This window comes from Lithobates pipiens, unplaced genomic scaffold (assembly GCF_037356315.1).
Source record: "Lithobates pipiens isolate NorthernLeopardFrog02 unplaced genomic scaffold, aLitPip1_a1.2 Scaffold_27, whole genome shotgun sequence".
NCBI classification, from domain to species: Eukaryota; Metazoa; Chordata; class Amphibia; order Anura; family Ranidae; genus Lithobates; species Lithobates pipiens.
In genome coordinates, this window is record NW_027507788.1 from 27,610,939 (window position 1) to 27,629,988 (window position 19,050).

Genomic DNA, 19,050 nt, shown 5'->3' on the forward strand with positions numbered 1-19,050 from the left:
CCCTTAATATCCGTACAAGACCCAAAGTGGCTGGTAACGGGCAGGGGGGGGGCTACCTATGCCATTTTTTTCTCAATGATTTTCATCCGTATTGCTGGAACCAGACATTACATTAAAACCACAAGCAGTTTTAAATGACTTTTTTTCCGTTAAATGTCATTTTGTGCAGGGACTGTTCTCAAAAAGGGAAACACGTGCCACTTCACAGGCATACTATAGACACCCCCCAGGCACGATATTTAAAGGAATATTTCACTTTTTTTTTCACTTTAATCATCATTAAAATAAGTGCTCCCGAAAAAACAGCCATTTTTAAAAAAAATTTAGCATTGATCCATGTCCCCTGGGGCAGGAGCCAGGTCCCCAAACCCTTTTTAGGACAATATCTTGCATATTAGCCATTAAAATTAGCACTTTTTATTTTAAAGGTTCGAGTCCCATAGACTTCAATGGGGTTCTAAAGTTCATACGAATTTCCGGTCCGTTCGAAAGTTCTGGTGCGAAACGAACCGGGGGGTGTTAAGCTCATCCCTAGTGTTAAAGCACTCATTGAGCCAGGGTCCTTTTTTCAACTTCTATTGCAGGGAAGTTAGTGTAAAACTGAAATAAAAGAAATAACATACAATTAGTATACACAATATACAAAATATGCAGTCCTAACACAATAATCTAACTAGGGAAAGGGATTCTAAACATATTGGTAATGTTTCCATTAGGCTGACATTAGAATTGCAGCTGACTAGATGTGGAGTCCACTGGAGAAGATGGAAGATGGCTACTGGGGGCTGTCTCTAAGACCTGATGGTATAGACCAGTGGAATTATGGGAAGCTACTGTGGCTTTTAAGCAACTACCTACCTTCAGTAAATTATTCACAGATACTAAGTATGTAAAAGAACCACTAGATGGCGATATTACAATTTACTTTACATACCATTAGCATATGCAATAATTAAACAAAAGAGCATAAGAAACACTTGCTGAAGGTATTACAGACTGATGGGCAAGAAATTAATGGTCAGAAGACCAATGATGGTGAATAAGCCCCAGGAGGGGATGACAGCTGGAGAGGAAGAGTCTGGTCAAAAGAATTTGAGCAAGAGACCACAAATATGCATACTGGGACCAATTTGGCATCAATAAAAAAAAGAAAAAAAAAAGGAGTAGTATATAAGGTATACATTCATACAGAAAAAAAGGGGGGATATCTCCAATTTTACAGAGCTTTGTACTGCATATTCACTGGGCTTTTAAGTGTAGGCATATCTGAAATAGCCAAGATTTATCACTATGTATTTGGTGGGAGATTGTTGTACAATAGCCTCTAATAGGTCATATATCCAATGAATCTGACGTTTATACCCTGGAGTTTGCCTAGGGGGTCCTAGTAAAACAAAAAGGAAGAAAAACTGGATAAGTGTCCACCAACCAAAGAAGTCTCTGTGAAGAGGTCTAACGTAGACAGGTATAAATAGGCATCTATATCAAAGTTAGGAGGCCACATACCTGCAGGCCTTCAGAGGCCTGATACAATTGCAGAGGTACGTATAGGACTATTGGAAAACAAAGCCACCAATGGTCCTAATGTTACAGAGCAGCGAGTAAAAAATCATGTAAAGGCATAAAAAATGAAACAATCAATCTCTGTCATAGATGATACTGCTTAGTAAAAAGGTGTATCCACTCTAGTATATACAAAAGCTCAGAAAGCACAACATAATATATGTCTTTAATTGCCAATGTTTTCAAGGGGGGTGTACAGTGGCACCAGTAGCCATAAAAGGAGAGCTTATCTCTCCTGTATTTATATGGCCATTGATGGATGAATGAGTCCTCCCCAAACAGAGGTGGAGACAAGCTCCACGTGCGGGAGTGCAAACTTCCTGTGTGCGCCAGCAGAGAAGGTCCCCCGAGTGTGTGACACACAGCGTCACCCCATACCCACATCCAAGATGGCGATGTGGGTGGAGTGAAAAGCAACAGGACAGGCATGCGCAGGTCCATCACAGCCACAATGAAAACTTGGGAAATGGAGGCAAGAGAAGATTATTTTAGGTCCTAGGCTTAGTGCTTGACCCCAGTTGTCCCGGGGAAAAAGAAAGGAGCAGAAGCTGTTGAGATAGGGCACCATTTTAAAATGAAACTGGGATAAACAGCCCCTGTCCCCACACCATTCTCAAACAGCACCTGAGACTCAAGTGGTTAAAGCTACAAGTTAAAGTACCATAATATGATCATTATGCCTCCTAGGTTTGAATTTGAACATGCTTAGTCAGCTTATCAAATAAATCAACTAAAAGTCACCCATTGTGTTAGATATTTCACCTTCAATTTCACCATAAAGGAAACATATCTGCTCTTGCCTGCTATCCAAAGTGAAAGATATTTTAGGCACGAAAAAAACAATATAAGTGCCAATGTCAAGGTGTACTTTGTTTCCCGCAGACATAAGTACAAATTTGAGGATTTTGTTTTATACCTGTTTCTCAATATTGAGGAATTGACGTGATGGCGCAATAAATAATAGCCCTGAGCGTAGTAAGATATTACCCAATGCAATAACAATCAGATTAAGAAAAAAGAGATCTGCAATCCAGCGTTTGAGGATGTATAAAAACCCCCGTTCTCAAAGCTGACCTGTTTAGCAGCATATCTCTTTTAAAGAACCAAAGGCTCCCATGGACAAACCCATCTGACATACCATGCGACCAGAAATGGCATCACAGTGCATCTCTTCTAGTGTGACAGGAGTCTCAACCAGAGCCATAGAGCAAGTATTGCCTAATGTTCAGGAGTCTGTACCAGGGCCAACCACTTGGTAAGGGATAAGAATTACCCAATGGCCAGTAGTCTGTACCAGAAGCAACCCCAGAGTAAGGGATAAGAACTGAATTACCCAATTGCCAGAAGCCTCTACCAAAGCCAACCACAGGGTAAGGGGTATGTTTTAGCCAATGGCCAATGGCCAGGAAACTCTACCAGAGATCTTGGTAAGGGGTAATAATTACCCAATGGCCAGGAGTCTTTACCAGAGCTAACTACAGGGTAAGGGGTAAGAATTACCCAATGGCCAGGAACCTTTACCAGAGCCAACTATATGGTAAGGGGTAGGTTTTACCCAATGCCAGGACACTCTACCAGAGCCAACCACAGAGTAAGGGGTACGTATTACCCAATGACCAGGACTTAGGAGTCTCTACTAGAGTCAACCACAGGGAAAAGGGTAAGTATTACCCAATGGCATAAAAGTCTGGTCAAGAAAAAAAATTAAGTTGACGATCCAACGTTTTGGGGTATATAAACACTCAAACACACTCTAAATCTTCATCTGAAGTTGAGGAAATCTCAGCCTCCTCCTCCTCCTCTAGAATAATTTTCCTAGACAAAACAATAAAAGTAATTAAACAAAGAAGGTCATAATAATAGTGACAGCGCAGTCACCTCTACCCTTTCCAACTCAATGGCCTCATCCATTAACGCATCCAAACCATCATACCCCCCAGCAACCAAGAGCCTCCACCATGCTGTTTTGAAGCTGGTATGTGTCAGGGATAGGGACCACACGTGAAAGAAGAATCCCCTTAGCTCTTCATTGGTGGGCCAAGAGGTGGCTGCCCCCATCTCTTGGCCATAAAATGTTCTGTGTGACAATGGCACCAACCTGCTGTCAACCTTCTGGCAGGAAAAGTACACATCCTCAACCTGGTGGTGCATTGGTTTCTAGTTATATACCCTGGCTTTCATGATGTTCTGCAGTGGGCCAGAAGAGTGTGTGGCCACTTCAGATGGTTATACCTAGCAAATTTTCACTCGGCTAAAATTAAGACACAACACAAGATGCCTGATATGCCAAGCACCCCTGAGTTGGAACTCGACTATGGCCACCAGTGCCTATCATATGCAGCCTGCCAGTGCCCATCATATGCAACCTCACCAGTGCTCGTCATATGCAACCTCGCCAGTGCTTGTCATATGCAGCCTGCCAGTGCCTATCATATGCAGCCTGCCAGAGCCCAGCAGCCCCACCAGTGCCCGTCATATGCAGCCTGTCAGTGCCCATCATATGCAGCTTTCCGGTGCCCAGCAGCCCCACCAGTGCCTGTCATATGCAACCTGCCAGTGCCCAGCAGCCTTAACAGTGCCCGTCATATGCAGCCTCACCAGTGCTCAGCAGCCCCACCAGTGCCTGTCATATGCAGCCTGCCAGTGCCCGTCATATGCAGCTTGCCAGTGCCCAGCAGCCCCACCTGTACCCGTCATATGCAGCCTGCCAGTGGCCATCATATGCAGCTTGCCGGTGCCCAGCAGCCCCACCAGTGCACTTCAGATGGTTATACCTAGCAAATTTTCACTCGGCTAAAATTAAGAGACAACACAAGATGCCTGATATTACAATGTTATAATAGAAATAATGTGCTTCAATCATTCTGACACCATAACAACCATGGTGCCGGGATGACCAGGTGTTTGAAATATCTTTATCTGCTGATTGTTAAACTTTCTAGAATACACATATTTCTATTGTTGTGTAGGATCTGTCCCTGCTGTCCCTCCATCCCTCTCCCTCCATCCCTCGTTCATCTCAGACGCTGACCACACCACCTTAGAGCCACGCCCACTATTTTGCTGAAACCACGCCCATTTTCACCAAGTGCGAGGGGTCAAAAAGGAAGGGCTGGGTCTGGCGCCCCCTCATCCTAAAACTTCACCAGCCGCCACTGCCTCCTCTGCTTAACAGTGTATTCTGCTGGCAAGAGAGGATGAGCTGAGTGGCAGGAAACCCATGTGAGAGAATTGACCAATGGTTAATTTCTATGGTCAATGGGAGGTCTCTCATAAAAGAGGGGGGTCGCATACTCTGGGGAGTTGGAGGTCCAGAGGTTCGGAAGGGATCCCGCAGCCGGATAGCCGGAGGCGAGTCCAGGGAGACCGAAGTCTGGCCCCTGGAGGAGAAGACAGCATGTAGCGCTGGAGGAAGATCGGGCGTCCCATGCGGGGATGTGCCGTACAGCTTGGAGGAAGAGGAGAAAGTAGGAACCAAGCGGAAGAAGAAAACTGGGAATCGACTTTCTGTGAGTAGAACATGGACTGTTGATTGGGAGAAAGCAACGGGAGTGCAGCCAAGTAGAGCTACTCAGTAACTTTATACTGTGTATCCAAGGCCACAGTATCAAGCACTATCCAGGATTGAGGGAAGTTTGAGAACACAAGTCATGGAAATAGGCAGTGTGGCCTGTGACTTTGAAGTCAACACCCACAGCATTATTCAGAGTGATGCTTATCTGTCCATATTGGGAGTGCTATTTAAGAGAGAATTGGAACCAGGAAGGATCGCTATAAGTGACTTTATTAACCAAGCCACGGCTACAGATTAATACCCTTTGACCTAAAACTGGGGTCGGATGGGGCATCTCATAATATACCCTATTGAACAGCCCGATTCATACCCAGAATAGAGCATTATAAAATCCAGAGTCTTGACTGTTTGGCGTTATGTAATTGCATGGGGGATTGGAAGCGGAGCCATCTGACAAAAGGTAATGAACAAACTTAGCCGCCCCCATGGGGGTACCGCTACATATATATATATATATATATATATATATATATATATATATATATATATATATATACAGCTAAGATATCATCCCGTGGTTTCTATTGCCATATTCATTATGGTGAATGGCACAGTGTATTATATATTATACAGTATATATTTTTCTCATATTTGTTGTTGTCTTCCAGCATTTTAGGAGCACTTTAACCTAAATGTTTTTGTTTTTTAGGAAATGCACCATGTTTAAAAGTGACTTTGGATATTTGTCACTCAGATGATTCTTTTTTAATGCAAACTAAATTGATATGCCATTACACATTCCATGTACTGTATGTTACTTATGTACCTTTCTTACATTATTTATGTTTGTTCTTATAGACCTGATGAAGGGGGAGTTTGTTTTTCCCTCGAAACACGTTGAAATTTCTATGTTTTCCTACTGTGAAACTAACTTTTTCTCTAAAAGTTGTTGAAAGTTGTTTGGCGCTCTCATTAAATTATATACATGAGCTCTAACATGGCACCAAGCTATGTAAATCAGTTCATGGCAGATATTGAAAGCACCTTTGTGTTCACACTCAATTTGTCATCGCACGTAGACAACATATTCTTTGTTTAGCTGGGCTCATAGGAGGAACTAGCACCTTTTCATTCTGATTTGAACTCCTTCCAGCCTGAAATCTTGATGGTGAAATGACTAAACACAATGGGAACTTTTCAAATTATTTATTGCGTAAGCTTTCTCAGTTTATCATCCAGTTCTCTTACAAAGAGACACCCATACAGACAATGTACTTGTACAAAATAAATAAAAGATTCAGAGGAACAATTTGAAAATAGAAATTATGACCTGAAAACTGCTTTTTTTTTTGCCAGGGTCAGGTTGCCAGGGGTTCCTTGAGCTGTGACTGATTAAACCCTACGGACTAAAACTGGGATGCCATTAAAGTTCATGTGCGTGTAAAGGAAGGTGTCTCAATACTTTTGGCAATATAGTGCATGTTTACAGTGAATTTCTACTCAGGCTGTATATATACTGTATATAAACTGTATATAGCACTACCCTCGAAGGAGCTGCTGCCAATTGGGCCTATTTCTCCCTATGCAGCACTCACAGCCAGGTGCAGTCTAGGGGTTTTGTTTTTGCTGTTTTCATTGGGTAATGGTAAACTCGGATAGGGATGGGGGCATGGAATACCCTGAACCGTAGAAACTGTAGAACTTAGGGTCTGCTAAATTTCTGGCTCCTCTCTACAGATTCCAACTGCTTCACATACAAATTAGGCAGCAATATACTTTATCCTAGGTGGTAGTAGTAGTAGTAGCAGCAGTGGCGGCCCATCCATAGAGGGCGCACTGGCCATGCACCCAGCCCGCTTATCTACATATCAGGATGCCAAACTATGGATTCCAATGGGGGGGGAGTGTTTTTTTTAAGCACCTGATTAGAGCCAGAGGCTCTAATAGGCTTTAAAAAAGGGTGGCCCAAAGCCCACTCAGTTGTGTGACTATAGCAAATTAATTTTCGCTATTTTAACACTAAAGTTCCTCCCCACCAATCAGGAAGCAGGTCGTGAAAACCTGTTTTCCGATTGGCCAAAGCATCAGGCGATCCTATTGGATGCCTAGCACTTAGGGGGAACAGAGTGGAGACACATGGTGGAGGAAGCCGCGGGAGAAGCGGACACCAGAGCCACCACCCACAGCAATAAATATCCAGAAGACAGGGGGAAGTAAAAGAACCACAGCCTATGAGACAGTGAACAGCCCAGCAAAATCAAGCCTTATGCTTCTCTGCTCTGCCTACAGAAGAGCCAACTAGGTTTACCTAGCAGCCAACCAAACTAGGAGGGTGCTACATGTACAACTTTGCATGCTTTTTGTATGCATAGGGAATGTATTTTTATTTGAACTGAACGTTCCATTGGGGTATGAAGTTTTCGTTGATGATATACAGTGTTGTAATATGGAAAAACACATGGATGAGAATCAGCAAAGCTGCACATCCCAAAACTACCTGTGGCCAGTTATAGCTCAGGGTGTTTAGTACACGCCCCACACTATATAAGGCTGCCAGCGCGGCGGCCTTGTGTAGTGTTCCGGCGTCTGCAGGAGTTAGTGGGTGTTGTGTGCCTCCAGTGCAGTATACACCTGTATCTACCCTTTATTGCTGTTGTTCTCTAATAGAGCCATCTGCAGGAGTTAGTGGGTATTGTGTGCCTCCAGTGCAGTATACACCTGTATCTACCAATTATTGCTGTTGTTCTCTAGTAGAGCTATCTGAAGGCGTTAGTGGGTGTTGTGTGCCTCCAGCACAGTATACACCTGTATCTACCCTTTATTGCTGTTCTCTAATAGAGCCATCTGCAGGAGTTAGTGGGTGTTGTGTGCCTCCAACGCAGTATACACCTGTATCTACCCTTTATTGCTGGTGTTCTCTAATACAGCCATCTGCAGGAGTTAGTGGGTGTTGTGTGCCTCCTGCGCAGTATACACCTGTATCTACCCTTTATTGCTGTTCTCTAATAAAGCCATCTGCAGGAGTTAGTGGGTGTTGTGTGCCTCCAGCGCAGTATACACCTGTAACTACCCTTTATTGCTGGTGTTCTCTAATACAGCCATCTGCAGGAGTTAGTGGGTGTTGTGTGCCTCCAGCACAGCACAATATACACCTGTATCTACCCTTTATTGCTGGAGTTCTCTAATACAGCCATCTGCAGGAGTTAGTGAGTGTTGTGTGCCTCCAGTGCAGTATACACCTGTATCTACCCTTTATTGCTGTTCTCTAATAGAGCCATCTACAGGAGTTAGTGGGTGTTGTGTGCCTCCAATGCAGTATACACCTGTATCTACCCTTTATTGCTGGTGTTCTCTCATACAGGCATTTGCAGGAGTTAGTGAGTGTTGTGTGCCTCCAGCACAGCACAATATACACCTGTATCTACACTTTATTGCTGGTGTTCTCTAATAAAGGCATCTGCAGGAGTTAGTGGGTGTTGTGTGCCTCCAGCACAGCACAGTTTACACCTGTATCTACCCTTTATTGCTGGTGTTCTCTAATACAGCCATCTGCAGGAGTTAGTGGGTGTTGTGTGCCCCCAGCGCAGCACAATATACACTTGTATCTACCCTTTATTGCTGGAGCTCTCGAATAGAGCCATCTGCAGGAGTTAGTGGGTGTTGTGTGCCTCCAGCACAGCACAGTATACACCTGTATCTACCCTTTATTGCTGGTGTTCTCTAATACAGCCATCTGCAGGAGTTAGTAGGTGTTGTGTGCCTCCAGCACAGTATACACCTTTAGCTACCCTTTATTGCTGGTGTTCTATAATAAAGGCATCTGCAGGAGTTAGTGGGTGTTGTGTGTCTCCAACAAAATATAGACTACCCAATTGCTGGTTTTCCCATCTCCCTGCAGGTCATTACTATGTCTGGAAGGCCAACAAGGAGAGGCAGACAGTCACAAGCCAATAAAAGAGGGCAAGCAGGCTCTGTGTCTGGAGACAACAGTGCTGGTCATGGACACAGTGCATCGTCATCAGCACGTGGCCATGGGACACGCTTGTCCTTATTTTCGGCAGCTGGAAGTGTTGAGCTGCATCATGCCGAAAAGACTTGGCAGAGTGGATGACCAAGCCCTCTTCATCCTCCTCATCCTCTCTCACCCAGGCTCAGGGTACTAGCAAAGCAGCTGCCAACACATCCTCTTCCCTCATCTCAATGTCATCATCAGTCACTCCTTCCCTAGACCCACCATGTCCCCCGAACTGTTTGAGCACAGTGTTGGGTACATGCTGCAGGAGGATGCCCAGTGTTTTGAAGGCTCTGATGATGATACTCAGCTAGAGTAAGGCAGTAGCATGAGCGCAGAGAGAGGGGATGCTCAAGATGGACAGCAATCTGGCAGTCATGTTCCACCAGCTGCAGCATACTGCCAGGTTTGCTCCAGTGATGAAGAGGGAGGGGATGATGAGGTCACTGACTCCACGTGGGTGCCTGATAGAAGAGAGGAGGAGGAGGAGATGGCTCCATGAGGCAGGATGCCCTCCGGGGGCCAGTTTAGGGGCAGCACACCGACTGAATCACACCACAGAGCCTCGCCTGTGCAGGGCGCTGCCCCTGCGCGTTATTCCAAAAGTTCTTTGGTGTGGGCCTTTTTTGAGACGAGTGCATCAGATCGCACCACTGCTATTTGCAACATATGTCTCAAGCGTATCTCGCGTGGCCAAAACATTAGCCGCTTGGGCACCACATGCTTGACCAGACATATGTTGACCTGCCATGCAGCTCGTTGGCAAGCGTACCTTAAAGACCCACACCAAAGAACAAAGCGGACCTCCCCTTGCTCCTCATCAGCTGGGATCTCCAACCCCACTTCAGTCCTCTCTGAAACCTGCACTGAGAGGAATGAAGGTGTAGAATTAGGTGTGTCACATCCAATTTCTTGCGGGCACTCTGCTAGCAGTACACCCACGTCTAATTGTAGCAGGCAAATTTCCCTGCCCCAGCTGCTGGACCGTCGAAAGAAGTTCACTCCTAGCCATCCACATGCCCAGCGGTTGAATGCTAGCTTGGCTAAATTGCTAGCACTTCAACTGCTGCCTTTTCAGTTGGTAGACACTGCCCCCTTCCATGAGTTTGTGCAATGTGCGGTTCCTCAGTGGCAAGTCCCCAAATGCCACTTTTTCTCACGGAAGGCGATTTCGGCTCTCTGCCGGCATGTGGAAGGCAATGTCCTTGCCTCGCTGGACAGGGCGGTCAGCGGTAAGGTGCATATTACCGCTGACTCATGGTCCAGCAGGCATGGACAGGGACGTTACCTATCTTTCACGGTCCATTGGATCACTCTTCTGGCAGCTGGGAAGGATGCAGGACAAGGTGCAGTAGTGTTGGAGGTTGTTCCGCCACCACGCCTCCAAAATGATACTACTGGTTGTGACAAACCTCTTTCCTCCACCCGCTCCTCTTCTTCCTCCATGGCCTCTTCCAGTGCTCTGTTCTCAGAACCAGCGGTGCTCCGTAGGCTTTCAATGGGCTACGCAAGTAGGTAGGCAAAAAGATGCCATGCCGTGCTTGCGCTGGTTTGTTTGGGGGACAGGAGACACACTGGGGCAGATATTTTGTCAGCTCTGCAGGGGCAGGCCGAGAGGTGGTTGACGCCACGCCAGCTTAAGCCAGGAATGGTGGTTTGCGACAATGGCACCAACCTCCTCTCCGCCCTCCGACAGGAACAACTGACCCATGTGCCCTGTGTGGCTCACGTCCTTAACCTGGTGGTGCAGCGGTTCTTGGGCAGGTACCCGGGCTTACAGGATGTCCTGAAACAGGCCAGAAAAGTCTGTGTGCATTTCCGCCGATCATTTAATGCCAGTGTTTGGCTGGCTGAGCTCCAAAAGGAGTTGAACCTGCCCAAGAACCTCCTTATATGTGACATGTCCACCAGGTGGAACTCAACGTTGGCCATGCTGCAATGGCTGCACACGCAGCAGAGGGACATCAATGAGTACCTGTGCGAATATGGCACCAGGACAGGGTCAGGGGAGCTCAGTTTTTTCTCATTACACCAGTGGGGCATGATCAGGGATGCATGCACTGTCCTGTCACCGTTTGAGGAGGCCACAAGGATGGTGAGCAGTGACAGTGCATGCATCAGTGACATTGTACCTCTTGTCCACCTGATGGCGCATACGCTGCGTGGAATAATGGACAGGGCACTTGAGGCAGAACAGAGGCAGGAAGAGGAGAACTTCCTTGCTTCTCAAGGCCCCCTTTATCCAGACAGTGTTCCTGCTGTCCCACCCATCACACAGGAAGAGGACAAGAAGGAGGAGGAGGAGGATTGTGTCAGGATGGAGGTGGAGCCTGGCACTCAGCATCAGCAGCAGCAGTCTTGTAGGGATGATTTAAAGTCCCAAGAAACCCATGGACTTGTACTTGGCTGGGAGGAGGTGGCTGCGGATCATGTTGTCCTTAGTGACCCAGAGGACTCCGGACCAAATGCCTCACCTAACCTACACTGCATGGCCTCCCTGATCCTGCAAAGCCTGCGGAAGGATCCTCGTATTCATCGGATCAAGGAGAGGGACCATTACTGGCTGGCCACTCTCCTTGATCCACGGTACAAGCGTAAGGTTGCGGACCTTATCTTGCCATCGCAGAGGGAGCAGAGGATGAGACATCTCCAGGAGGCCTCTCAGAAAGATCTGTGCAACGCGTTCCCAGAAACTGGGAGGTTACAAACTCCTGATCCTGGACAACGTGTTGCTGAGGCTTCGGTTAGAAGGAGCGGTGGAGAAGGTGGCCGCCTGACCGATGAGCTCAGACAATTTTTTAGTCCGCAGCCCCAAGGTATGTTCGGTTCCAGCAACCATCGCCAGCGTCTGATTTACATGGTGCAGGAATACCTAGGGGCAAGGTCAGACTTGGATACCTTTCCCACCGAAAATCCTCTGGCTTACTGGGTCTTGAGGATGGATCACTGGCCAGAGCTTGCACAGTATGCAATTGAGCTACTGGCCTGTCCTGCATCCAGCGTTCTTTCGGATTGCACCTTCAGTGCTGCTGGTGGCTTTGTAACCGATCACAGGGTGCGCCTGTCCACCAACTCAGTTGATCGACTGACCTTTATAAAGATGAATCAGTCTTGGATCACCACCAGCTGCCAATTTTTGATGCAATGCTTTGCAGCAGGGCTCATTCCTGCACTCCAAATAAAGTATATGGGAGAGGTTGCAGTGTCGTGGCAGCAGCACCAGTGCCTAAAGCCCAATTTTTCAGCCCCTGTTTAACAGGGGTGTGTAATTACAATTTTTGATGCAATGCTTTGCAGCAGGGCTCATTCCTGCACTCCAAATAGAGTATATGGGAGAGGTTTCAGTGTCGTGGCACCAGTGCCTAAGGCCCAATTTTTCAGCCCCTGTTTAACAGGGGCGTGTAATTAAAATTTTTGATGCAATGCTTTGCAGCAGGGCTCATTCCTGCACTCCAACTAGAGTATATGGTAGAGGTTGCAGTGAATAGGCCCAATTTTTCAGCCCCTGTTTAACAGGGGCATGTAATACAATTTTTGATGCAATGCTTTGCAGCAGGATTCATTCCTGCACTCCAACTAGAGTATTTTCTAGTTTTTCTACCACTGTTCAACAATGGCATGTAATTACAATTCTTGATATAATCGTTCACAGCAGGGCGCTCCAGCGCCCACCAAGAGTCACTTTGAGGGCTTACAGTGTTGTGGCAACACCAACACCTTAGGCCCCCATTTCTGCAGAGCATATAGGACAGGCCCCTACTTTCAAACATCCAACTTACAAACGTCTCCTACTTGCAAACGGAAGGAGACAACAGGAAGTCAGATGAAAAAAAAGACGGATGGCTAAAAAAATTATACAGGGGTGATAACCCTTCCCTATGTTTTCCATAAATCTTAAAAATAGATTTTTTGACTAGAACTACACTTTAAAAATGTACCAGTTAAAAATTACAAACAGATTCTACTTAACACAACAAACCTACACAGTCCCTGGGGGCCCCATGCCTTTCCTTTTTTTAACATGGGTACGGGGTTCCCCTTAATATCTGTACAAGACCCAAAGGGGCTGGTAATGGGCAGGGGGGGCTACCTATGCCATTTTTCTAAATGATTTTCATCCATATTGCCGGAACCAGATATTACATTAAAACCGCAAGCAGTTTTAAATGACTTTTTTTCAGTTAAATGTCATTTTGTGCAGGGACTGTTCTAAACATGGGAAACACGTGCCACTTCACAGACATACTATAGACACCCCCAGGCACGATATTTAAAGGAATATTTCACTTTTTTTGTTTCACTTTAATCGTCATTAAAATCAGTGTTCCCGAAAAAACGGGCGTTTTAAAAAAAAAATTTGCCATTGACCCATGTCCCCTGGGGCCGGAGCCAGGTACCCAAACTCTTTTTAGAACAATATCTTGCATATTAGCCATTAAAATTAGCACTTTTTATTTCGAACGTTCGAGTTCCATAGACTTCAATGGGGTTCTAAAGTTCGCATGAATTTTCGGTCCAAACTTTATTGTGAAAAAAAAAAAGAAAGAATTTTCGGTCCGTTCGAAAGTTCTGGTGCGAACCGAACCAGGGGGTGTTCGGCTCATTCCTACTGCTCATATGTATGCCTATCTGTGAACACCACATGGAGAAGTTTGCCAGAATGACAGCCTGAGTTTTTTCATTTGTTTTGTTTTTCATTTTTAAGTATGTAGTGATTTTTCAGTGGACAGTTTAGTATATGGTTATTGTTATTTTTGAATTTTGTAAGTTTTTGAACTATTTGATTAATGATGATGACATAATTTGCTAAACCAGAGGCCCTACTTAATTTGCATTTGTTATAAATGTTCATTTGTTAAATTGGGTGTTTATCTGGGGCAGGATTCTGCCAATTTGAATGCCTTTTTTTATTTACAGTGCCTTGAAAAAGTATTCCTACTCTTTGAAATTTTCCACATTTTTTCATGTTACAACCAAAAACATAAATGTAATTTATTAGGATTTTATGTGTTATGCTCTGTACCCACGATAAGATTTTCCGACAGCAAATGTTGGATGTGAGGAAGTCCGACCGTGTGTATGCTCCATAGAACATTTGTTGGCAATTTGTTCTCAAATTTTTCAACAACAAAACTTGTTGTCAGCAATTCCGAGCGTGTGTACAAAATTCTGACGCACAAAAGTCCACCCATGCTTGGAATTAAGAGCCGCACTGGTTATTGAACTTCATTTTTCTCGGCTTGTCGTACGTGTTGTACGTCACCGCGTTCTTGATGTTTGGAATTTCCAACAACATTTGTGTGGCCGTGTGTATGCAAGACAGGTTTGAGCCAAAATCCTTCTGAAAAAAATCCACGGTTTTGTTGACGGAAAATCCTATCGTATGTACAGGGCAATAGACCAACACAAAGTGGTACATGATTGTGAAGTGGAAGGAAAATGATAAATGGTTTTCAATTTGTTTTATAAATAAATATGTGAAAAGTGTGGCGTGCATTTGTATTCAGCCCCCCTGAGTCAATACTTTGTAGAACCCCCTTTTGCTGCAATTACAGCTGCAAGTCTTTTTGGGGATGTCTCTACCAGCTTTGCACATCTAGAGAGTGACATTTTTGCCCATTCTTCTTTGCAAAATATCTCAAGCTCCGTTAGATTGGATGGAGAGCATCTGTGAACAGCAATTTCAAGTCTTGCCACAGATTCTCAATTGGATTTAGGTCTGGACTTTGATTGGGCCATTCTAACACATTAATATGCTTTGATCTAAACCATTCCATTGTAGCTCTGGCTGTATGTCTAGGGTTGTTGCCCTGCTGGAAAGTGAACCTCCGCCCCAATCTCAAGTCTTATAAAGATGCTAACAGATTTTATTCTAAGATTGCCCTGTATTTGGCTCCATCCAACTTCCCATCAACTCTGACCACCTTCTCTGTCCCTGCTAAAGAAAAGCATCCTCACAACATAATGCTGCCACCACCATGTTTCACGGTGGGGAGTGTGTGTTCAGGATGATGTGCAGTTTTCCACCACACATAGCATTTTGCTTTTAGACCAAAGTTCCATTTTGGTCTCATCTGACCAGAGCACCTTCTTCTACATGTTTGCTGTGTCCCCCACATGGCTTATTGCAAACTGCAAACAGGGCTTCTTATGGCTTTTGTTCAACAATTTTCTTGCCACTCTTCCATAAAGGCCAGATTTGTGGAGAGCATGACTAATAGTTGTCCTGTGGACAGATTCTACCACCTGAGCTGTGAATCTCTGCAGCTCCTCCGGAGTTACCATGGACCTCTTGACTGCTTCTCTAATTAATGCTCTATGCCCAGGCTGTCAGTTTAGTTGGTCGGCCATGTCTTAGTCGGTTTGCAGTTGTGCCATACTCTTTCCATTTTTGGATGATAGATTGAACAGTGCTTTGTGAGATATTCAAAGCTTGGTTGTTTTTTTTTTTTATAACCTAACTCTGCTTTAAACTTCTCCACAACTTTATCCCTGACCTGTCTAGTGTGTTCCTTGGCCTTCATGATGCTGTTTGTTCGCTAAGGTTCACTAACAAACCTCTGAGGGCTTCACAGAACAGCTGTATTTATACTGAAATTAAACTGAATTTAAAATATGCACAGGTGAACTCTATTTACTAATTAGGTGATTTTATGAAGGCAATTGGTTCCACTAGATTTTAGTTAGGGTTATCAGAGTAAAGGGGGCTGAATACAAATGCTTTTCAGATATTTATTGTAAAACAATTTGAAAACCATTTATAATTTTCCTTCCACTTTACAATTATGTGCCACTTTGTGCTATGTGCAAAAGGAAAAAATTCGTTTAGTTTAGTTTCGTTTTAATTCGTTAATTCATTAATTTCGTTTAGTTATATTCGTTAACTTCCTTAAATTCGTTTTCGGATTTCGTTTAGTTTTCTACCGAATTCGAAAAATCGGCCACATTCGAAAATATTTCAACGAAATTTGAAAATATTTCTACCGGATTCGAAATGATTTCAACATGATTCGACATTATTTCAACCACATTCGAAAATATTTTGTGACCCGACTTTAGGGCCATGTATCTCACGGTCACTTGGTGCTAGAAACTCCAAATTTGGATATGTTGTAGTGCTAGTACTATTGTGTTTGCATACCAAATTTGGGGTTTCTAGCTATAAGTTACCCCGAGATATGTGGCCCCAAATTCGGGTCATAAAATGTTATTAGTTAATAGAGCAGAGAATGAAATTTTGCGACCCGATTTTGGGGCCACATATCACGAGGTTTTTACTCTTGATTAGCTGCAATAACTTGATTTGCACCAGCGACTCCTCCCTGTTGAATTCTGAGTTTAAATTAAGGGGCTTTGGGGGACCTTTTAAAAGGGGTGCCTACAGTGTTACAGACCCACCTTTTGCCAACAAAAAAACTGGAAAAGAAGACAGGTGCGAGTTTATTTCTATAAAAATCTGTTTTCTTTTCTTTGATAAACTGCAATAGAAAAATTGCCACTGGGGCCTTATTGTCTGCCATGGTCAATGCAGAAATGTCTTCTCAATGGTCAATGCAGAAATTCCCCTTCTTTTGGCTGGTGTCTTTTCTGAGTTTATGCCCATTCACTGGCTTGATGGTTTGATGTCGATACATGTTTGATCCAACAATACCCACTGGCTCTTCAAGCATTGGTTTGGTTTGGAAATTTGGCTACTTTTTAAAACAGCTTTGCTATTTACTATGCCATCGATACACCATTTTGAATTTGATAATACTAGATAAAACATTTGTTTAGGAATATTCCTCTGATGTTATAACAAACAACACAATCTGCTTGGGGGAGAAAAAGTTTCATATTTGTGAGATATTTCTGAAGATACAAATGTGTGATGTACTCAAAATCATAGCTAGCATTGGGCCCCATTCCCATAGTCATTGAGGCCCACATACCGTGAATAGTCCATTTGCAGGATTTTTAGACTGCAAGCCCATTGAAGTCTATTAGGGATGCAGAGGCTGCAAGGGCACAACCGCTCATCCTAATGTAACGGGCGTGCAGGAGAGCGGTCCTGTACACAGACATTGTACGTTCGGGACTGATCAACCGCACCCGCATTCCTGCTACATGTGGAAGAACCTCTGCATCCTAATAGACTTCAATGGGCTGCCAGCACATAGCACCTGGAGTTTAGACACACCTCAAAAATGACCTATTCTTAGTATGTGAGCCTCTAAGGCCTTGCAAAAAAAGGCCTTAGGTGCTTTTAGTGACAGTGCAAAAGTTTATAAAAATACAAGCACACCCAAAACCAATTGACAAGATCACTGGAAGGAGATGGCAGAGTGTGTATCCACCTAGGCTCAGATCACCATAAACCCTGTTCTCCAATATTCTGGCTTTCTATTATATCCCAGAGAGTTGGATTAGTTGCAGATAGATAGACTTCGTCATCTTTGCTGATAAGCCACACAGAGCCATTGTCATAGGAGACGTGTTTAAATCTTTCGGAAAAAGACATCGGGACCCAATAATACCCAATAGGGTTTTCAGCAGTGATTCCTTCCCTGCAAGAAAACTTTATTAGTTACACAACAAAATAAATAATATTAAAAATAACAATATTTCAGAAAGATTGTCTAAGAGTTGGATCTTCCAAACACCATTAGGGATGAGCTTCGTGTTTGAGTCGAACATACGTTTGACTCGAACATCGGCTGTTCGCCCGTTCGGCGAATTCCAAACGTTACGGGCCGTTCGCGCCAAATTCGTGTGGCGCTCACGGCCCACAATGCACTGCGATGGCGCAGTGCATTGCTGGCTCATGATTGGCCAAGCATACACTGTGACCCCGCATGCTTGGCCAATCACAGCGCCGGCAGCGAGGAGAGCCATGATTGGCCACAGGCAGGATGCCTGTGGCCAATCATAGCTCAGGCTGTGTAGTACACGCCCCACACTACTTGTGTAGAGTGTTGGCGTCTGTAGCAGTTAGTGGGTGTTCTGGGTACCTTCAACACAGTATACACTGATCGTTATCGGACGATTTTTCGTTCTTGCTCTTCTGTAGTGGTTGTTGTCTGCGTGCCCTGACCGCAGTATACACCGCTATATTCACCTATATAGCTAGCGATATATCTATCTTTTATAATAGAGCTTGCAGTCAGTGTTAGGAGATTGTGCGTGCTGTCTGCGTGCTCTGAACCCAGTATACACCGCTATATTCACCTATATAGCTAACTATCTTGCTCGTTTTAAATAGAGCTTTCAGTCAGTGTTAGGAGATTGTGCGTGCTGTCTGCGTGCTCTGAACGCAGTATACACCGCTATATCCACCTATATAGCTAACTATCTTGCTCGTTTTAAATAGAGCTTGCAGTCAGCGGTAGGAGATTGTGCGTGCTGTCTGCGTGCTCTGAACCCAGTATACACCGGTATATCCACCTATATAGCAAACTATCTTGCTCGTTTTAAATAGAGCGTGCAGTCAGCGGTAGGAGCTTGTGCGTGCTGTCTGCGTGCTCTGAACCCAGTATACACCGCTATATCCACCTATATAGCTAACTATCTTGCTCATTTTAAATAGAGCTTGCAGTCAGCGTTAGGAGATTGTGCGTGCTGTCTGTGTGCCCTGAACACAGTATACACCGCTATATCTACCTATATAGCTAACTATCGTGCTCGTTTTAAATAGAGCTTGCAGTCAGCGGTAGGAGATTGTGCGTGCTGTCTGCGTGCTCTGAACCCAGTATACACCGCTATATCCACCTATATAGCAAACTATCTTGCTCGTTTTAAATAGAGCTTGCAGTCAGCGGTAGGAGCTTGTGCGTGCTGTCTGCGTGCTGTGAACCCAGTATACACCGCTATATCCACCTATATACCCTGTTTCCCCGATAATAAGACACCCCCAATTGTAAGACGTATCGGGAGTTTCAGAGGGGTCGGCTAATATAAGCCGTACCCCGAAAGTAAGACATAT

The 19,050-nt window shown here is 44.6% G+C and overlaps 1 protein-coding gene across 2 annotated transcripts in view; it reads right to left on the bottom strand.

Annotated features, from left to right (window-relative positions):
* Window positions 1–415: 415 nt before the first annotated feature.
* Window positions 416–19,050, bottom strand: part of LOC143933698 (fish-egg lectin-like) — a 28,256-nt gene continuing 9,621 nt past the window's right edge. The window contains exon 4 of one of the 2 annotated variants that reach the window (XM_077456684.1): window positions 416–600. In XM_077456684.1, coding sequence (XP_077312810.1) covers window positions 576–600 — 25 coding nt within the window. In that variant the 3' untranslated portion in view covers window positions 416–575. Of the gene's footprint in view, window positions 601–16,910; window positions 17,636–19,050 lie in introns of those variants that run through there. The other variant, XM_077456682.1, reaches the window with a different exon arrangement.